The following is an 18,839-nucleotide window of genomic DNA, read 5'->3' on the forward strand; positions in this document are numbered from 1 at the left end:
TCTCCTGGTGTACGATAAGAACATGTTCAAATCAATTTAAACTTCATGTGCAGACAAAAGGGGGAATGAGCAATGCACAAGAGGAATACAATTTTTTATCCTCTTCCTTATCAAATGATGCTATTTTCTGTGCTGAAGCCCCTTTGGCAGAACATTTACATGCAGCCTAAGAGCCATGGAGGAATTAAGCATTTATCTCCTTTATGGGGGATTAGTTTAATTAAGATTTTGAAGTGAGGGTGAAATAGGGAAAACAGTAATGTGGAGTTCTGTAGAGTTATGGAGGAGCTCTGCAAACCAACATTCAATGGAGGTCCTGAAGAAAGCATCCTTTCTTGCTAATGTAGTCCGTGACATGGTCACATTAGCCATCTGTCACTTGTTTTGTGAAGGAGAGGCGGCTTCAGTGTCATATACATCTTTAATAAGGATTAAAGTAGAACAATATACAAAACAAGATACATTAAAACCAGTTAACCCAAGAAACAAAACCTGAACCATTGGGGAGGGCCTGGGTAATCTGTCCCTGTGTTAGGTCAGTTAGGATCACCACTTCACCATAGTCTTAGTCCGCCCCAGAATGTGGCCTCCTAACCATGGCAGAATAAATGAACCCACTGGACTGAGGGGCAGCTTGACAGATTTCTTTCAGACAGAGGGGCACATTCCCAGTAGGACAGAAGTTTACGACTCTGGCAGATCCTGGCTGACTGGTAGCTTGACTTTAAATGGCGGCCCTGACAGATCATGGCTGAATGGCGGCCTGGCAGATCATGGCTTCCCACAATAAGTCCTGGCTGATTTTGGCCCACTGGCGGCTCCTGGCAGACTGGCGGCACTGGCGGCTCCTTGCAGACTTGGCACTGGCGCTCCTTGCAGACTGGACCAAGGTGGCGTGCGCAGACTGCCACATAATTTTATTAAGATCGAAACTGGCTCAGGACAAAAACAATAAAGCACAACGGGCGAGGCAACGTGAAGACAAGATCTGGCAGCTGGAAATTACAATGGTGCCTCTGGACTGAGGGGCTCTGGCGCCTCTGGACTGATCCCCAATCAGAGACAACGCCTCTAAACTGAGGGGTCTGGCGATCTGGGAACCATGAGGGGCTCAGGCCAACTGGAAACCAGGGGGCTCTGGCGCCCTGGATGAGGGGCCCACCTGTCACTGAGGGCTCGGCGCCTCTGGACTGTGGGGCTCTGGCGCCTGGACTAGAGCCTCTACTGAGGGGCGGGAGCTCTGGCATGCGCCGGACAGGCGAGACTCCAGCTGCGCTGGAAGGAGGAAGGCTATAGGCCTTGGTGCCGGCACTGGTGGTACTGCTTTTTCAGGACACGCTGCCTCACAAATTTGCGAGGAGGAGAAACAGGGAGTACTGGATCTGGACACGCAATAGCCTGGTGCTTTGTTGTCCACCGGAGGGCTTTGCACAACTTTGGCACTGTATGTCTATGGTGGCCTGCATCGTCCATTTGGAAAACCATATTTGCTAGCCATTTTGTCTGATTTGATGTTCTTAGATGTTGCTTCAAATATCCACAAAATTTTAGCTTCCCTCATGATGCCATCTATTTTGTGAAGTGCACCCAGTCTTCTGAAAGAAGAATGTATGCCTTGGTCCCACAACATGATGCTTCCACCCCGTGCTTCACGGTTGGGATGGTGTTCTTCGGCTTGCAAGCCTCCTTTTTCCTCCAAACATAACGATGGTCATTATAGCCAAACAGTTCTATTTTTGCATCATCAGACCAGAGGTCATTTCTCCAAAAAGTACAATCTTTGTCCCCACGTGCAGTTGCAAACCGTAGTCTGGCTTTATTTTTATTTTAGCGGCCTTTATTTTTTATAGGACTATTTAACCAGGCAAGTGGTTATAGAACATATTTTATTTTCCTCCAGCCTGGGAACGGTTGTTTGCTGCCTGTTCTGGGCAGATTTTCACTTTTGTACCTACATTCATCTCTAGGAGGAGTTTGAACTCGCAACGTGGTCCCATGGTAGTCCAATGCTCTCACCACTATTGTGTGTACGCGTGCCGCCCTTGGCGAAATTGCTCCCAAGGATGAACCAGACTTGCTGGAGCGGCCTTTCAAGGTTTTTGAGGACTTTTGGCTGATTTTTAAAGAATCTTCCCACGGTTGTTTGCTGCATTTGAAGATAGGCCTTAAAATACATCCAAGGTACACCTCCAATTGATCTCAAATTATGACAAGAAGCCTATCAGAAGCTTCTAAAGCCATGGCATCATATTCTGGAATTTTCCAAGCTGTTTGGTCAACTTAGTGTTTATACTTCTGACCCACTGGAATTGTGATTGAAATAATCTGTATGTAAACTATTGTTGGAAAAATGTCTTGTGTCATGCACAAAGTAGATGTCCTAACCGACTTGCCAAAACTATAGTTTGTTAGCAAGAAATTTGTGGAGTGGAGTTTTAATGACTCCAACCTAAGTGTATGTAAACTTCCGACTTCAACTACATACGTATACATACACACAAACTCATATATATATATATTTTTGTGTATTTTTTTTCCTTTATTAATTTCTAACCCTACCACCCCTCCCCTAATTGGAGTAAACCTGGGAACAATAACGCTTAGGCCTCTACTTCCAGGTTATACATACTATATACTATATACTATATACTACAATAGTTATATTTTGTTTGATTTTAGTCCTGTCCTTCCTCTACCCTCAACCTCTCTCATCTATTTCTGATGTCCATCCAGTTTGATTTCTATTTGCCATATATTTTTAACTGTGCTGTTTCACAGATGAACCAATTTAGGAGATAAGGTCAGAACCAGAAAAAGCTTTGCTATTGACTACAAAGATTCTATTTGCTATTTTATGAGTGTGTTAAGATCGCACGATGTGGTTGTGGGGATATCAGTGCAAGAGTATGTGTAAACAACATTTTATAAACAAAATAAGTACTTAGTGGGTGTTGTGCAATGGTAGTAGAATGAGGCAATAATTGGCCATGAACAACAACATTTTCCACAGGAGAAACAGAATCACAAAGCAAGTGAACTCTAATGGTGTTCCCTACCCCTTTACAAGCTATATGTCTCCTATAACTGTCTTAGATGTACACCATTTAAAAGTGAATATCTAAAATTAAGGACTTACGGGCCAAAATATAGTCTATATCTATCAGTCTTGATGACTTATTATGAGTCATCTGTTTTGTTCAACTTCAGACCACAACGTTTTATACACAGAAGGAAACAGCTGTCAGAAAGACAGCTCTCTCGGGCAGGAAAGGAGGCGAGCATGTATCACCTGCTTGCATTGTGAGACTAGATATGCAGACATTGTTCTTGACATTGATGAACTTGTCAATCCAGTTACAGTATATGCCATTACTGTAACAGGTTATCCTATTAGTAGAGGCATAGCTGTGAAAAATAAATCAATGCTGTCCTCTAATGGGCTAGAGGGCTTATTGCACCTGCAGGAGGGTTACTTACTGGCTCTTGGAGTTGCCAGTTCACCTCGCTGTCATCCAGAAGGCAAGGTCAGTACAGGTGTATCAAAGCTGGAACCGAGAGTCTGAAAAACAGCTTCTGTTTCAAGGCCATCAGACTGTTAAGTAGGTCAGAGACTGTATGTGGGAAATCACTCTGGAAACTCGCATTCGTATTCCTTCAAGTTTGCATATCTAATGGTTACACTTCTGGGTTTGCAAAAAATGTCAATTTTCCACACCCATCAGTAACTGTCTGTTTTGCATGGGAAAGGTTACAGACACCGCATCGATTTATTTGCTCCTCTTCTGATTTGAATAGACCCTGATAAAATAAGTAGTGTGTCTAGTTCAGACACATCCCCAAAGCCAACACCTCATTTGGCCGCCTTTTTTTCCAGTTCTCTGCTGCTAGTGACTGGAACAAATTGCAAAAATTGCTGAAGCTGGAGACTTTTATTTCCCTCACCAACTTTAAACATCAGCTATCTGAGCAGCTAACAGAACGCTGCAGCTGTACATAGTCCATCTGTAAATAGCCCACCCAATCTACCTACCTCATCCCCATACTGTTTTTATTTACTTTTCTGCTCTTTTGCACACCAGTATCTCTACTTGCACAGAGTCTTACTTCCTGTGTGAAACAGCCATAAGAAGGAGACATTATTCAAATGAAATAGAAGAAGTTGGCTACCAGTGCTCTGTATGCTGTAACTGTCTTCCCATGGCTCAAAATGGCTTGGCCTCAAACATTCAGATGACACACTCCTTCAAACAGTGAAGGTCAAATTTCCAGGTGGGTCAATGTAAGTTAAAGCTGACAGAGCTAATAGTTAGCTGTCCGAGAAGCTCAAACACGAAGGCTGACAATTTCAATTTGCAACATGACCTTGTGTTGGCATCCTTCTGGAGAAACTTGTTTTAAAGTGTTTGAAGTAGGAATCAAATCTTACACAAAATATATTTGACAATTAAACGTGAAGTAATGCCAAAAACAACAAGCAGTCAATTATTCTTGGACTGTGCTGGACATGGACATGGGAGATGGTTGGCTGCCTTGATTGGCTGATGCTTAATGATTTTCAACAAGTGACTGGATGAGGCATAGGTTTAGCCAATAGCACATGGGTAGACCATACTTCAGGTCTCAAGAAGGAAACTTATTATGCTATACAAACTGTATCTATTACCTTGGGTGAGATCATGCCTATGGACACCCAGTTGCATTGTCAATGTTTGGATAATCCCCAAATGTAAACTTGGCTTTTACACAATGACTCAGCCTCTAAATGTAGTTTTTGCACCTAATTTGTTCATGGACAGTTCCACAAGTCCATATTTTCGGCTCATCCCCTTTCAACTGTCTCTTCTTCATATTCAGATCTACAAAGGCTGATTACCTGTGATATCTGCCACAATCCCCCACCCCTCTACACAGGATGTTTTGATACAGATTTAGGATCTTAATTTGAATTATGTTTTAGTCCCACGCGTGGAAGTTGAATGCTTTGACAAATCGAATGTGAAAGTGAGAGTGGTTCAGTGAGTGGGCTCGACCTTGAACAGGAAGATGATGAATGCAGGAAAGAACGTTCCTTTTCAGAACCATGGAGAGCGGATTATGTATTGTGGCGCAGCCCCTTTTTCTACTCCGTGTTAGAGACATATGTATTTGCTAAACTGCTCTAATCCCACTGCTCTCTAAACCATGGTTCACAATTTTATAAACTCCCAAATCATCCCCAAAATGCAATTCAATTGATGTAACTGTTGAGTGTTTTTTAATCAGTTTGGTAAACATGTTCCTCCCATTGTGACATTGCCAACCATTCCGAATGGAATAATTTGACGTATTAATGGTTCCCTATAAAACCCTTTAATTCTAAGAAAGTGTCATATGGTCTTGAACTCGGTCAAAACACAGCAGCATGAAGGGCGATAATGAGTAGGCCTACGTTCAGTAGTTTTTTGAAAGCGACCACGCTGAGATTGCTCCGCGAGCGGCCGCTTCTGTGTGCAGCTGGCCTGGTGATCGCGACGGGTTCGGCAGTCTACTTTCATAACAAATATTACGGCGTCGGTGAGGATGAACCGGCCACCTTGGAGATCGTGGACCGTGTTGTCACGTTTGAAGAGGGTACATTTACATATTTTACAATGTCTAAATAGCAATACTGACTGTATAAACGTGTAGAAAAAAAGGAGGAAGGGAAGCGCTGCTAAGGTACACAATAGTAGCTTTTGGTAGACAGAAGGTGCTCTTTGGTAAAAGGGGTAAATTGGCCGTCTAAAAGAAAGGAGGACCAATGTTCAATGGAAAGTTTTTAAACATGGTTTCCCTTGAACATGACATACAAATGAAGGCATTTTAATGAATGATATGAAGAGTTCCGTGGTCCTCCTTACTTTTTGACATGCTGTATATAGTCCGGACTGAAACTATATTCAGGCGTTGTCTAAAATGGCACCCTATACCCTATTCCCTATTATTTTTTTTTTTTACCAGGGCCCATAGTAATATGGTCAAAAGGCTCTGGTTAATAGTAGTGCTATAAATAGGGAATAGGGTGCCATTTAGGAGTGATTTGATGACATGATGATGGCTAGTAATTCCACTATTAACAACAACAAACGAACATGCTCCTCTGAAACCAAACCTTTTCTTTAGGTTTAATTTAAGATATTGGTACATTATGCAGACACATAAATACAATGTGATATCATACAATATAAACACAATTCAATTATAAGATCAGCCTAACTACATGGACAGATGTTTGGTGTCTTGTAGTATTTCTTCAACTTAGAGAAAATAATCCTTTATTGTTTATTCATGAAGATCATGATCCCACCCTGGACCAGGAGGACCCAGTCCTTGTTCAGGTAAGAATACTGTAGGCCTATCAATAGTCTGGGTACCGGTAGGTTTCTGCTCTCTTGCCAATTCCATCGTGGCAAAATGATATTTGCATGACATTCCCATAAGGAGTTGTCAGAGAGCTGAAACTACCTGGCACCCAGGCTATAACAATACTGCTTCATTATCAGGACTGGTTCAATAACAATTTGACATTCAAACTGTAATTTTACTGACTTGAAAATGGATCCTGATTTATTCCTTAGTTTGTGGATGAGGAGGTTGGGCAGCGTCCCTGTCTGGCTTTAGTCCCTTGGTCTGGACCTCTGTGGGTTCCCAGCTCTGTAAGTCCAACAGTACTGATACTCTCTTGTCTTCACTCTGGTCTATTGACTGGTTTATGTAACTTAAACACAAACATTATGTTTTCTGAAGAACAATATGGGAATACATTTCTGTAAACATATTCCATGTTTTTTACAACTGCAGCTGACTTATTACCTTACCCTTGCTGGGAGGATGATAGTGAGAGAGCTGGCAGTGTTAAACACACAGGTAACCATGCAGATTATTGGACAAAGATCATATTTTCTAATAGGCATCATTACCTTCAGTATCCACTATGGTCGTGAAATACTTTGTTGTCCTTTCCCTCATTTTCTCACAGATTTTCATGATGGAGCAGCCTATTTTCTCCTGTTTCACTCCTGTAGGGAGGTTGGTGTGGGAGGAACTGTCTTCTCAAACTGAACAGGTAGCCATTCATATGCAGGTACCTCAGATGTTTCCTCAACCTTAGAACACAGACCTGTGTAGTTCAACTGCCAAATCTTTTAGCATCTATAATCAGTGGCCACCACTTGCGATCCTCCCTAAACATCTGTCACTCCTTTAGGCTACCAGTCTATCATTCAAACGGACTCTTAAATTGATACTGTCTTGTTCCTCAGTATGTGGATGAGGAGGTTCAGCAGCAGCCTGGTCTGACTTTAATCTCTTGGTCTGGACCTCAGTGGGTTTCAAGCGCTGTGAGTCCATCCATGCTGATACTCTCTGGTCTTTAGGGGTGGCTTAAACATAAACATAACGTTCTCTGAAGAAGAAAAAAACATATGGAAATGCATTTCTGTAAACATATTCCCTTTTGCTATAGCCTGTCAAACTGCAGCCAACGTATTACCTTACCCATGCTGGGAACGCGCTGGTGAGAGAGCTGTCAGTATTAAATACACAGGTAACCATGCCGAAAATTAACCAATGCTCATGTGATCTAATAGGGATAATTACCTTCAGTAACCACTATGGTAGATTAATACTTTGATGTCTTTAAAGCTGTTTCTTATTTTTCACAGATTTTCATGATGGAACAGCCGATTTTCATCTGTTTCACTCCTGTAGGGAGGATGGTGTGGGAGGAACTGACTTCTCAAACTGAACAGGTAGCCATTCATGTGCAGATACTTCAGATGTTTCCTTAACATTTGAACACAGACCTGTGTAGTTCAACTGCCAACCCTTTTAGAATCTATAATGCAGTGGCCTCCTATTGAGATCCTCCATATACCAGTCGGTCACTCCTATAGGCTACCAGTCAATCATTCAAACTGACTCATAAATTGATCCTGTCTTGTTCCTTAGTATATGGATGAGGAGGTTGGGCAGCAGCCCTGTCTGGATTTAATCCCTTGGTCTGTTTATTATTAATCACAGAGAAAGCTCTACAATTAGGGGATGTCTTTGTTTTGCAGCCAAATAGTGAAGACTCTGGTTTTCCCTTTGAGAAGATGCAGCTGGTTGGGAACTGGGGTTCGTTTCATTTCCATACCTGGATAATCCGTTATGGACGAGTGCAGGTACTTCAGACATATTCTTAACATTTATGAACACACCTGTGTGTTTTAACTCCCATTTGTCTCTGGGGTTTCTTTTGTATGTCTGGTCCTAATTGAAACCTAGAGGAAAGTTGTTGTACGAACATCATGTGGGCTCTATATCACTGCCAGTGGTGATCACCTGCCAAATGATATAGAAATCTACATCTAAAATATACAGAGAGGTGTGCAGACTGAAGCTGTTTTTCCTTATAGCAAAACGAAGAGGACATGCATCACCTGTGCATTGTGAGGGGAGTGGAGAAACAGCTGTGGTGGAGCAGAGTCATTCAGGAAAAAATCCTGGACCCATGGGTGAGAGATTCTCAACTGATCTTTCATCTCAAATGCACCTGTTTTGTGTCAAATGATGTACAAAATATAGGGCTACTTATATTTCCTGAATGAAATGTAATTTTGCCATGTGCCTCTTTGAAAGGGTAATGTCCAGGTGGTCCTCACCAACAAGGAGGTGACTGGTATTAAGGTACAGTCAAACACTCATAAAAGAAAATGGAAAGTGGCAAATGTCCATTTACCTATTTAAATAAATGTTGACAAAATGAAATGATACATTTAAATTTCTATCCTCATTTTTAGTTCCTTGGTAGAAGGATCCATGGACTCAGGTCTTGCCTCGTCAAGAGGAGGTCAGAGTTCACCTATTATGAGGATGCCCAGGTATGCCTCGTTGTTTCTCTGTGGTAGGATTTATTTCAGTGTTTGGTTGAGGGGTTTTCAACATTGTGGTTGGGCTGACGGTGTTGTTTGTTAAACAGCAGGTGGATATCTCCACCACAGTGGAGGGTTCCAGGAGAGGGGGATGACATGATGACGTATCAGTTCTCTACCTCTGACATTATCACCACCCCTCATGAGCCGTCCTCTGGCTCCTCTCAGCAGTTCCCCAGGATTCTCCACCTCCCCCTCCGCCTCCCCCGTTCCCTTCCCCTCCACCTTACCACTTTACCCAGGACCAGACCCCTGACAGCACTCCTCAGGTAAAACTCTTTCTACAGTCAATAACCCTTTTTATTTGTTTTCCTGACATTTGTACTTGTGTGTACAGGGTGTGTCTCAGTGTCATTGTGTTCCAAGCACAGTGTTTTGGTTTCAACAGGTTTGTCAAGTTTTTAGGTCAGGATGAAAGTATTGTTATGATGTCACTGAATGTTTTGTCCTCTTCAGTTGCAGGTGAAATGCAGTTTAGTATTTATTTTATTTACTTATCTAGGAACAAATTCTTAAGTGACTTACCTTGGGAGCCCAGAGTTGATGTTAATGTGATGTCTGTTTTAGGAGTTTGTGGAGGAGCAACATAATGTTGCAGATGTGCCCCAGCTGTGGTGAGTTTGCTTTCATGTGTTCATCTATAGTAAAAACATTTGCTTTGAAATAATCTGCCCCTATATTGTAGTTATACAGATGTAGGACCTTAATAACCTTTTACTGCAGTGGGCTAAATCAGGGTCACTGTCAGGATCGTCATAAGAACACTCGTACCAAAGCGCAGCGTGAAATCGGTTCGACATCTTTTATTTGAAGTGAACCGCACAAAAACAATAAAGAATAAACGAAACGTTATGATCTGGAGTGCTCAAAGGCAACAACACAAAAACAAGATCCCACAAAACACAGAGGGGAAATGGCTGCCTAAATATGATTCCCAATCAGAGACAACAATAAACAGCTGCCTCTGATAGGGAACCATACCAGGCCAAAATAGAAAAAAACAACCTAGATTACCCACCATAGTCACACCCCAACCTAACCAAAAAAGAGAATAAAAAGGCTCTCTATGGTCAGGGTGTGACTGTCACACACAGTGTTTCTTAGTAGTCTTAAACAAATCTACCTTGAAACAAAAGTATACATCTCACACACATGGATATAGTCTTAAAAAGAAGACACCATTAGCATTTCAGATATAGAGTTGAAACACTTTATATACACTACCGTTCAAACGTTTTCAAACAACTACTCATTCAAGGGTTTTCTTTATTTTTACTCTTTTCTACGTTGTAGAATAATAGTGAAGACATCAAAACTATGAAAGAACACATGGAATCAAAATATATTTTATGTTTGAGATTCTTCAAATAGTCACCCTTTGCCTTGACAACAGCTTTGCACACTTTTGGCACTCTTGGCATAGGAAATATTTGTTATTATGTGGATTATATTTGACATTTTTGAAGGGGTTGCTAGATTTTTCGTTAGGGCAAATCAAGTCTGTAATTACAAACTTTAAAAGCCTTTTTAAAACTAAAATACACTACAAGTGTCTCAGCAACAAACGACGGATCAAATTAAGATCCTACATTGGTATGGTTTTTATAAATCCTGCAGTTGTAACATAGGCTAACATAAAAGGATATCTTCATCTCATGGCATTAATGTATGCTTTAGCTTCTTATGTTGCACATTTGCTAAAAACATTTCTATTTACAGGAGTTACTTTGGAAACCAAGGGACAAGCAACTTCTCTCTGAGGCTGGCCGGTATCCGATGTGCTATGGAGGTGAGAAAGTGTGAATTTACCACCTTTTGAATTTCATTTGATGTACATTTCTGTACCATTTCTAAATGTACTGTCTTGTTCTCACAGGCTCTGACATCCTCAGACAGTACCTCCCTTAATTACCTCACCCACGCTGGGAGGATGGTGTTGAGTGGACTGTCCGAGCTCAACCAGCAGGTAACCATTCAAATAATTGTACAACATTCATCAGACCAGATATATAGTTCCCACTGGGCACAGATGTCATTTCAGCGTGTCGTTTTAGTTACATTTGGTTGAGTTGTCAACTAATGTGAATCCAATCAAAAAAATCTACCAGGTCATTGGACTTAGGTTAAAAGTTTGGTGAAAGAAATACGTTGATGACTTTTTTCAATTCCAATCAGTTTTCCATTTTGATTCAACATCATCACATTACATTGTTGTTGTTGAAATGACAAGGAAACAAAGTTGATTCAACCAGTCTTTGCCCAGTTACTTACATTTAGGCAATAGTGATTCATAAGGTTTAGTTGAAAAGTTCCAATGTCTTACAAGCCAAACAATCAGAGGCCCTCTGAATTACAGACCTGAAGCTTTGAGTTTATGATCCAAGTTCTAAGGAATTGTATGATTGTTTTGTTTTGAGGATGTGAGGCAGTTTCAGCAGGCCTACGACATCCTGGTGAACTTCATTAATGAGCCAGCAAACAGGGAGCGACTAGAGCTGGAGATGGCTCTTGTAGGAGTAGGTTTACATGCAAGCTTGAGTGTTAGCTGCAGGCACCGTCTGCTCATCCAACATCTACTCAATGAGACTTTCTAAAGTGCTTGTCAATGAAAAATATGTAATTATCTTATTTGTTTGACTTCAGATCAACCACATCAATTTCACGGATGTATTTTATGAATTCGTTCTACTGAGCCTTCTTGAAGGAAAAACATCTCTTCCAACATCTGTAAGTGACCCTAATAATGTAAACATCCTGTTGTTTATCTACCCCATCCACACTGTAGCCATACCAGGTCTGTAGACACTCACTCATGTCCCCTGTTCCTACTCCAGAGGCCTGGTACCTTCTATTATCTGCTCATGGAAGTGATGATGAGGATTCGCCCTCCTGGAGGAGCCTGGACAGAGTCTGCTGGGAACTTCTACCTCCTCATTAAGGTGCATATTTATTTATTTATTCTCTCTCTCTCTCTCTCTCTCTCTCTTGAACTGTGTGTGATGGTTTGTCATCCTTTTCTTTGTAGCTGGTCATTAACTATTTGTTGATGATGATGATGTGTCTGTTGTCGTCAGGATCAGATGAAGGCGTGGTTGGACTCCATCTTCAACCTCGATGAGTCCATCTATGAAAGCCCACAGAGGCTCTCGTGGCAGGTGATGGAGATTCTAGAAATGCAGGTTGACTTCCTCCTGTCCAGCCTGGATTAAGGGTCCCAAACTGAGCTGAGGATCCCAAACACAAAATAAAGTATTTTGCATTTAAACATTATCTGTCAATCTCAAACTAATTTTACATCATGTCAAATCAAATCAAAGCACATTTTATTGGTCACAAACACATGCTTAGCAGATGTTAATGCGAGTGTAGCGAAATGCTTGTGCTTCTAGTTCTGACCGTGCAGTAATATTTTAAAAGTAATCTAACAATTTCAAAACAACTACCTTATACACACACAAGTATGAAGGAATGAATAAGAATATATACATGTAAATATATGGATGAGAGATGGCCGTGCGGCTTTGGCAAGATGCAGTAGATGGTATAGTACAGTATATACATATGAGATGAGTAATGTAGGGTATGTAAACATTATATAAAGTGGCATTGTTTAAAGTGACCAGTGATACATTTATTACATCCAATTTTTTATTATTTAAGTGGCTAGAGATTAGAGTCAGTATGTTGGCAGCAGCCACTCAATGTTAGTGATGGCTGCTTAACCTCACTCGGGAATGTGGGACGCTAGCGTTCGATGTCCATCATTTATGTCCAAATACCTCCTTTTTGTTCTCGTGTTTAGCCCAGTAATCCAAATTCATGAGGCGCGAGCAGCCGAAGAGTCAAAACGTTCCGTTACAGTCCGTAGAAACATGTCAACGATGTATAGAATCAATCTTTAGGATGTTTTTAGCATAAATCTTCAATAATGTTTCAACCGGAGAATTCCTTTGTCTGTAGAAATGCAGTGGAACGCAAGCTAACTCTCACGTGAACGTGCGTGATCAGCTCATGCCACTCTGGCAGATGTCTGTGTAACGGCTTTCTTCCTGGGAAGGAGAGGCGGACCAAAACGCAGCGTTGTTAGGCTTAAACATCTTTAATAAAGAAGAATACAGAGAAAACACTACAAATATACAAAACAATGAATGTGAAAATCGAAAACAGTCCTGTGTGTTGAAACAAAGGTGCGGACTCCGACCGCACAACCTAAACCTATAGGGGAGGGACTGGGTGGGCATCTGTCCGCGGTGGAGGCTCTGGCGCTGGACGTGGACCCCACTCCATAGTCCACTTCCTTAGCGTCCTTTGAGTGGCGACCTCCGCCGCCGACCTGGGCCTAGCAACCCTGACAAAGGACTCCACTGGACTGAGGGGCAGCTCCGGACTGAGGGGCAGCTCGGGACTGAGGTAGCTCAGGACTGAGGGGCAGCTCAGGACTGATGGGTAGCTCAGGCCTGAGGGGTAGCTCAGGACTGAGGGGTAGCTCAGGACTGGAGAGGTAGCTCAGGACTGAGAGGTAGCTCAGGACTGAGAGGTAGAGGGAGTTGGCTCAGGTCTGGCTCCTGACTCTGCCACACTCTCCCTGTGTCCCCCAATACATTTTTGGGGCTGCCTCTCGGGCTTCCAGCCGCTCTGCCGTGCTAGCTCCTCACAATGCCGCCTCTCTGCTTTCGCTGCCTCCAGCTTGGCTTTGGGGCGGCAATATTCCCCCTGGCTCTGCCCAGGGTCCTTTCCCCGTCTAGGATCTCCTCCCAAGTCCATTTTTCCAAATTGTGCAGCCTCTCCCACTGCTGCTGCTGCTGCTGCTGCTGCCTCTGCTGCTGCTGCTCCTCTGTTGCTTCTCCTGCTGTTGCTGCTGCTGCTGCTGCTGCTGCTGCCTCTGTTGCTTCTCCTGCTGTTGCTTTTGCAGCTGTGCTGTTGCTGCTGCTGCTGCTGCTGCTGCTGCTGCCGCTGTCTGTTACCACGCCGCTTGGTCCTTGGTTGGTGGGTGATTCTGTAACGGCTCTTACTGGGAAGGAGAGGCGGACCAAACACAGCGTTGTTAGGGTTAAACATCTTTAATAAAGACAAATACCGAGAAAACACTACAAATATACAAAACAATAAATGTGAAAACCGAAAACAGTCCTGTCTGTTGAAACAAACACAGACACACGGAAATAATCACCCACAAACCCCAACACAAAACAAGCTACCTAAAATGGTTCCCAATCAATGACTAACACCTGCCACTGATTGAGAACCATATCAGCCAACCACAGAAACAGACAAACTAGACACACAACATAGAATGCCTATCCTGCTCACGTCCTGACCAACACTAAAACAAGGAAAACACACAAGAACTATGGTCAGAACGTAACAGTCCGACTCATTCAGCTCCCATTCCCCCTCCTTCACAGTAGAAGCATCAAAGACTGTTGACATCTAGTGAAGCCTTAGGAAGTGCAATATGACCCCATAGACACTGTATATTCGATAGGCAATGACTTGAAAAACTACAAACCCCAGATTTCCACTTCCTGGTTGGATTTTTTCTTCTCAGGTTTTTTGCCTGCCATATGCGTTCTGTTATACTCACAGACATCATTCAAACAGTTTTAGAAACTTCAGAATGTTTTCTATCCAAATCTACTAATTATATGCATATTCTGGCTTTTATGGCTGAGTAGCAGGCAGTTTAATTTGGGCACGCTTTTCATACAAAATTCCGAATGCTGCCCCCTAGAGAAGTTAACAGTCTGATGGCCTTGATGATCTGTTTGGCCATCTGTTACATCGAGTGGTGTAGGTGTCCTGGAGGGCAGGTAGTTTGCCCCCAGTGATATGTTGTGCAGACCTCACTAGGTCCTTCTGTGGCTCCTCTTGTAACGCCAGGGTAGTGGGCACCTCCCGGGACCACCCATACGGCTGTGGGAGGTCAGCTAAAGCATATATTATTATTATTATTATTATATTTTTCCGTTCCAAGCGGTGATACAGCCCGACAGGATGCTCTCGATTGTGCATCTGTAAAAGTTTGTTTGTGTTTTCGTTGACAAGTCGAATTTCTTCAGCCTCCAGAGGTTGAAGGCGCTATTGCGCCTTCTTCATCACGCTGTCTGTGTGGGTGGACCAGTTCAGTTTGTCCGTGATGTATACGCAGAGGAACTTAAAACTTTCTCCACCACGGTCCCGTCGATGTGGATAGGGGGTGCTCACTCTGCTGTTTCCTGAAGTCCACGATCGTCTCGTTTGTTTTGTTGACGTTGAGTGTGAGGTTATTTCCTGACACCACACTCCGAGGGCCCTCAACTCCTCCCTGTAGGCCATCTCGTCATTGTTGGTAATCAAGCCTGCCACTGTAGTGTCGTCTGCAAACTTGATGATTGAGTTGGAGGCGTGCATGGCCACGCACTCATTTGTCAGCTCAAGCCATCTCCAGTGACCATACGCCCAGATTAGCTGCAGGGAACTAGAGTGGAGACAATAAAAACACAGACACTAACAGAACAGAAATATCCTCCTATTTGTTAAGTGTTAATTGGTAACTATTAATATCAAACAAATCATGTAAATGTATAATTTTTTCTATCACAGAAGTCAGATAATAAGTTCTGTGTGTGCAATAATGGTGTTTAACATGATTTTTCAATGACTACTTCCTCATCTCTGTACCTACACACACACATACAATTATCAAATCAAATTTGATTTGTCACATGTGCCGAATACAACAGGTGTAGTAGAACTTATAGTGAAATGCTTACTTAAATGCTCTTAACCAACAATGCAGTTCAATAAATAAAGTTGATAAAATATTTACTAAATAAACTAACTAAAATCAAATGAAATGTACATAACAATAACGATGACTGGGCCTTTCTGTGACACCGCCTAGTTTATAGGTCCTGGATGTCAGGAAGCTTGGCCTCAGTGATTTACTGGTCCATACACACTCCTGTAGCGCCTACGGTCAGGATGCTCTCGATGGCACAGCTCTAGAACTTCTTGAGGATCTGGGGACCCATGTCAAATATTTTCAGTCTCTTGAGGAGGAAAACATGTTGTCGTGCCCTCTTCACATCTGTCTTGGTGTGTTTGGATCATGATAGTTTGTTGGTGATGTGGACACCAAGGAACTTGAAACTCTCGACCCGCTCCACTTCAGTCCCGTCGATGTTAATAGGGGGCCTGTTCGGCCTGCCATTTCCTGTAGTCCACAATCAGCTCCTTTGCCTTACTCACATTGAGAGAGAGGTTGTTGTCCTGGTACCACACTGCCAGGTCTCTGACCTCTGTCCTCCTCCCTATTATCTGTAAGGTCCCCCAATCGAGCAGTGAACTTCAAACACAGATTAAAACCACAAAGACCAGGGAGGTTTTCCAATGCCTCACAAAGAAGGGCACCTATTGGTAGATGGGTAAAAAAAAAAGCAGACATTAAATATCCCTTTGAGCATTGTGAAGTTATTAGTTACACTTTGGCTGGTGTACCAATTCACCCAGTGACTACTAATTAATCGTCAATAATGATGAGTGAGAACGTTGCAGACACACAATTATCATAAGCGCAAGACATGCTAACCTCCCACCATTACAATAACAGGGGAGGTTAGCATTTCTGGGGTGTATGATATTTATACCCTCTGTAACTTTCTCACTCCTCAGTATTCACGATTCATTCAGGATTATCCCTAATCATGGTCGCATCCACATTAATGTAGACGTGTTTAGAAACATATTCTATTCTTATCTACAATAAAAGTGACTCCAAAATGACACAATACATTATTTACCATTCATTTCTGTTGGGCAGAAAATAATCTGAAACACAACAAAAACAAAGAGCAAATGCATCCAACAACTTTGTAGAGTCACAAGCTTGATGAAGTCATTAATGTGGTGTCAATATGGGACCAAGTACCTTTTACTACTTTAATACACATATAAGTGAATTGTCCCAATACTTTTGGTCCCCTAAAATGGGGGGACAGCATACAAAAAGTGCTGTAATTTCTAAAGGGTTCAACCGATATGGATGGAAATACCCTCAAATTAAAGCTGACAGTCTGCCCTTTAACCCCATAGTCTATGTATAATTTAAATCAAAGTCCTGGAGTACAGAGCCAAAACAACAACACATTTGTGGCTGTTCCAATACTATTGGAGCTCACTGTATGTGCATGCAATTTATCTTTATGAATAAAATACAGTAGTTATCTTCAATGGGTTTGGCCATTGATCTTTTGGCTAAAAGATAAGTCATCATTATCTCTGAGTGCTCTTTCACATTGCTGTTACAAATATTTCATATGTCTGAAGTAAAATATAAAGTGATTTTCTTGGAAATATAAAAACAACCACATCAGCGAATTCAAGGTGCTATTAGAAGCAACATTGAGTCACATTAAATCTCTCACTGTCACAGTCTTCCTCCTCTTCATCTGAAGAGGAGAGGCGAGAAGGAACAGAGGACCAAAATGCGGCGTGGTATGTGTTCATCGTGAATTTTAATCAAGAGAACACTGAACACTGCAACACTATACAAAAGAGTAACAAAAACAATAAACCAATGACAACCGTGAAGCTACAAATGAGACCTGTGCTGAACACAAGCCACTAACATAGACAATCACCCACAAATAAACAGTGCAACCCAGGCTACCTAAGTATGATTCTCAATCAGAGACAACAAATGACACCTGCCTCTGATTGAGAACCATACTAGGCCGAAACATAGAAATCCCAAATCATAGAAAATCAAACATAGACTGCCCACCCAACTCACGCCCTGACCATACTAAATAAATACAAAACAAAGGAAATAAAGGTCAGAACGTGACACTCACGTAGTCTCCTTGTGTACGATCCGAACATGTTCAAATCAATTTAAACTTCATGTGCAGACAAACTTGGAATGAGCAATGCACAAGAGGAATACAATTTTTTTCTCCTCTTCGTTATCAAATTATGCTTTTTCTGTGCTGAAGCCCCTTGGCAGAACATTTACATGCAGCCTAAGAGCCATGGAGGGAATTAAGCATTTATCTCCTTCACGGGGGATTAGTTTAATTAAGATTTTGAAGTGAGGGTGAAATAGGGAAAACAGTAATGTGGAGTTCTGTAGAGTTATGGAGGAGCTCTGCAAACCAACATTCAATGGAGGTCCTGAAGAAAGCATCCTTTCTTGATAATGTAGTCCGTGACATGGTCACATTAGCCATCTGTCACGGGATTCTTCTGTTGAAGGAGAGGCGGACCAAAACGCAGTGTGGTAATTTAAATACATCTTTAATAAGGATTAAAATAGAACAATATACAAAAACAAGAAACGTGAAAAACCGAAAACAGCCGCAAAACCTGAACCTATTGGGGAGGGTCTGGGTGGGCATCTGTCCGCGGTGGCGGCTCTGGTGCTGGACGTGGCCCCCACTTCACCATAGTCTTAGTCCGCCCCATTGTCCGCTTCCGTGGCCTCCTAACCACGGCAACCCTTCTAAATGAACCCACTGGACTGAGGGGCAGCTCGGGACAGAGGGGCAACTCGGGACAGACTGACGACTCTGGCAGATCCTGGCTGACTGGCGGCTCTGGCAGATCCTGGCTGAATGGCGGCCCTGACAGATCATGGCTGAATGGCGGCCCTGGCAGATCATGGCTGACTGGCGGAACTGGCGGATCCTGGCTGACTGGCGGCACTGGCGGCTCCTGGCAGACTGGCGGCACTGGCGGCTCCTTGCAGACTGGCGGCACTGGCGGCTCCTTGCAGACTGGCGGCACTGGCGGCTCCTTGCAGACTGCCGCCACTGGCGGCTCCTTGCAGACTGGCGGCACTGGCGGCTCCTTGCAGACTGGCGGCACTGGTGGCTCAGGACAGACGGGAGACTCTGATGGCGCTGGGCAGACGGGCAGCCCGGCAAC

The 18,839-nt window shown here is 42.8% G+C and overlaps 2 protein-coding genes across 5 annotated transcripts in view; one reads left to right on the forward strand and one right to left on the reverse strand.

Moving 5' to 3' along the window:
- Window positions 1-18,839, reverse strand: part of LOC118399358 (semaphorin-6D-like) — a 186,714-nt gene that overhangs the window by 80,504 nt on the left and 87,371 nt on the right. The window lies entirely within an intron of this gene.
- LOC127909806 (uncharacterized) lies at window positions 5,487-9,206 on the forward strand. The gene is made up of 10 exons (XM_052471836.1): window positions 5,487-5,610; window positions 6,313-6,356; window positions 6,597-6,674; window positions 6,820-6,885; window positions 6,998-7,084; window positions 8,079-8,183; window positions 8,418-8,516; window positions 8,641-8,688; window positions 8,802-8,882; window positions 9,003-9,206. Exons 4-10 carry the CDS (start codon window positions 6,850-6,852, stop codon window positions 9,204-9,206), a joined length of 660 nt encoding a protein of 219 aa, XP_052327796.1. The 5' UTR covers window positions 5,487-5,610; window positions 6,313-6,356; window positions 6,597-6,674; window positions 6,820-6,849.

Source organism: Oncorhynchus keta, chromosome 20, assembly GCF_023373465.1.
Source record: "Oncorhynchus keta strain PuntledgeMale-10-30-2019 chromosome 20, Oket_V2, whole genome shotgun sequence".
Taxonomy (NCBI): Eukaryota; Metazoa; Chordata; class Actinopteri; order Salmoniformes; family Salmonidae; genus Oncorhynchus; species Oncorhynchus keta.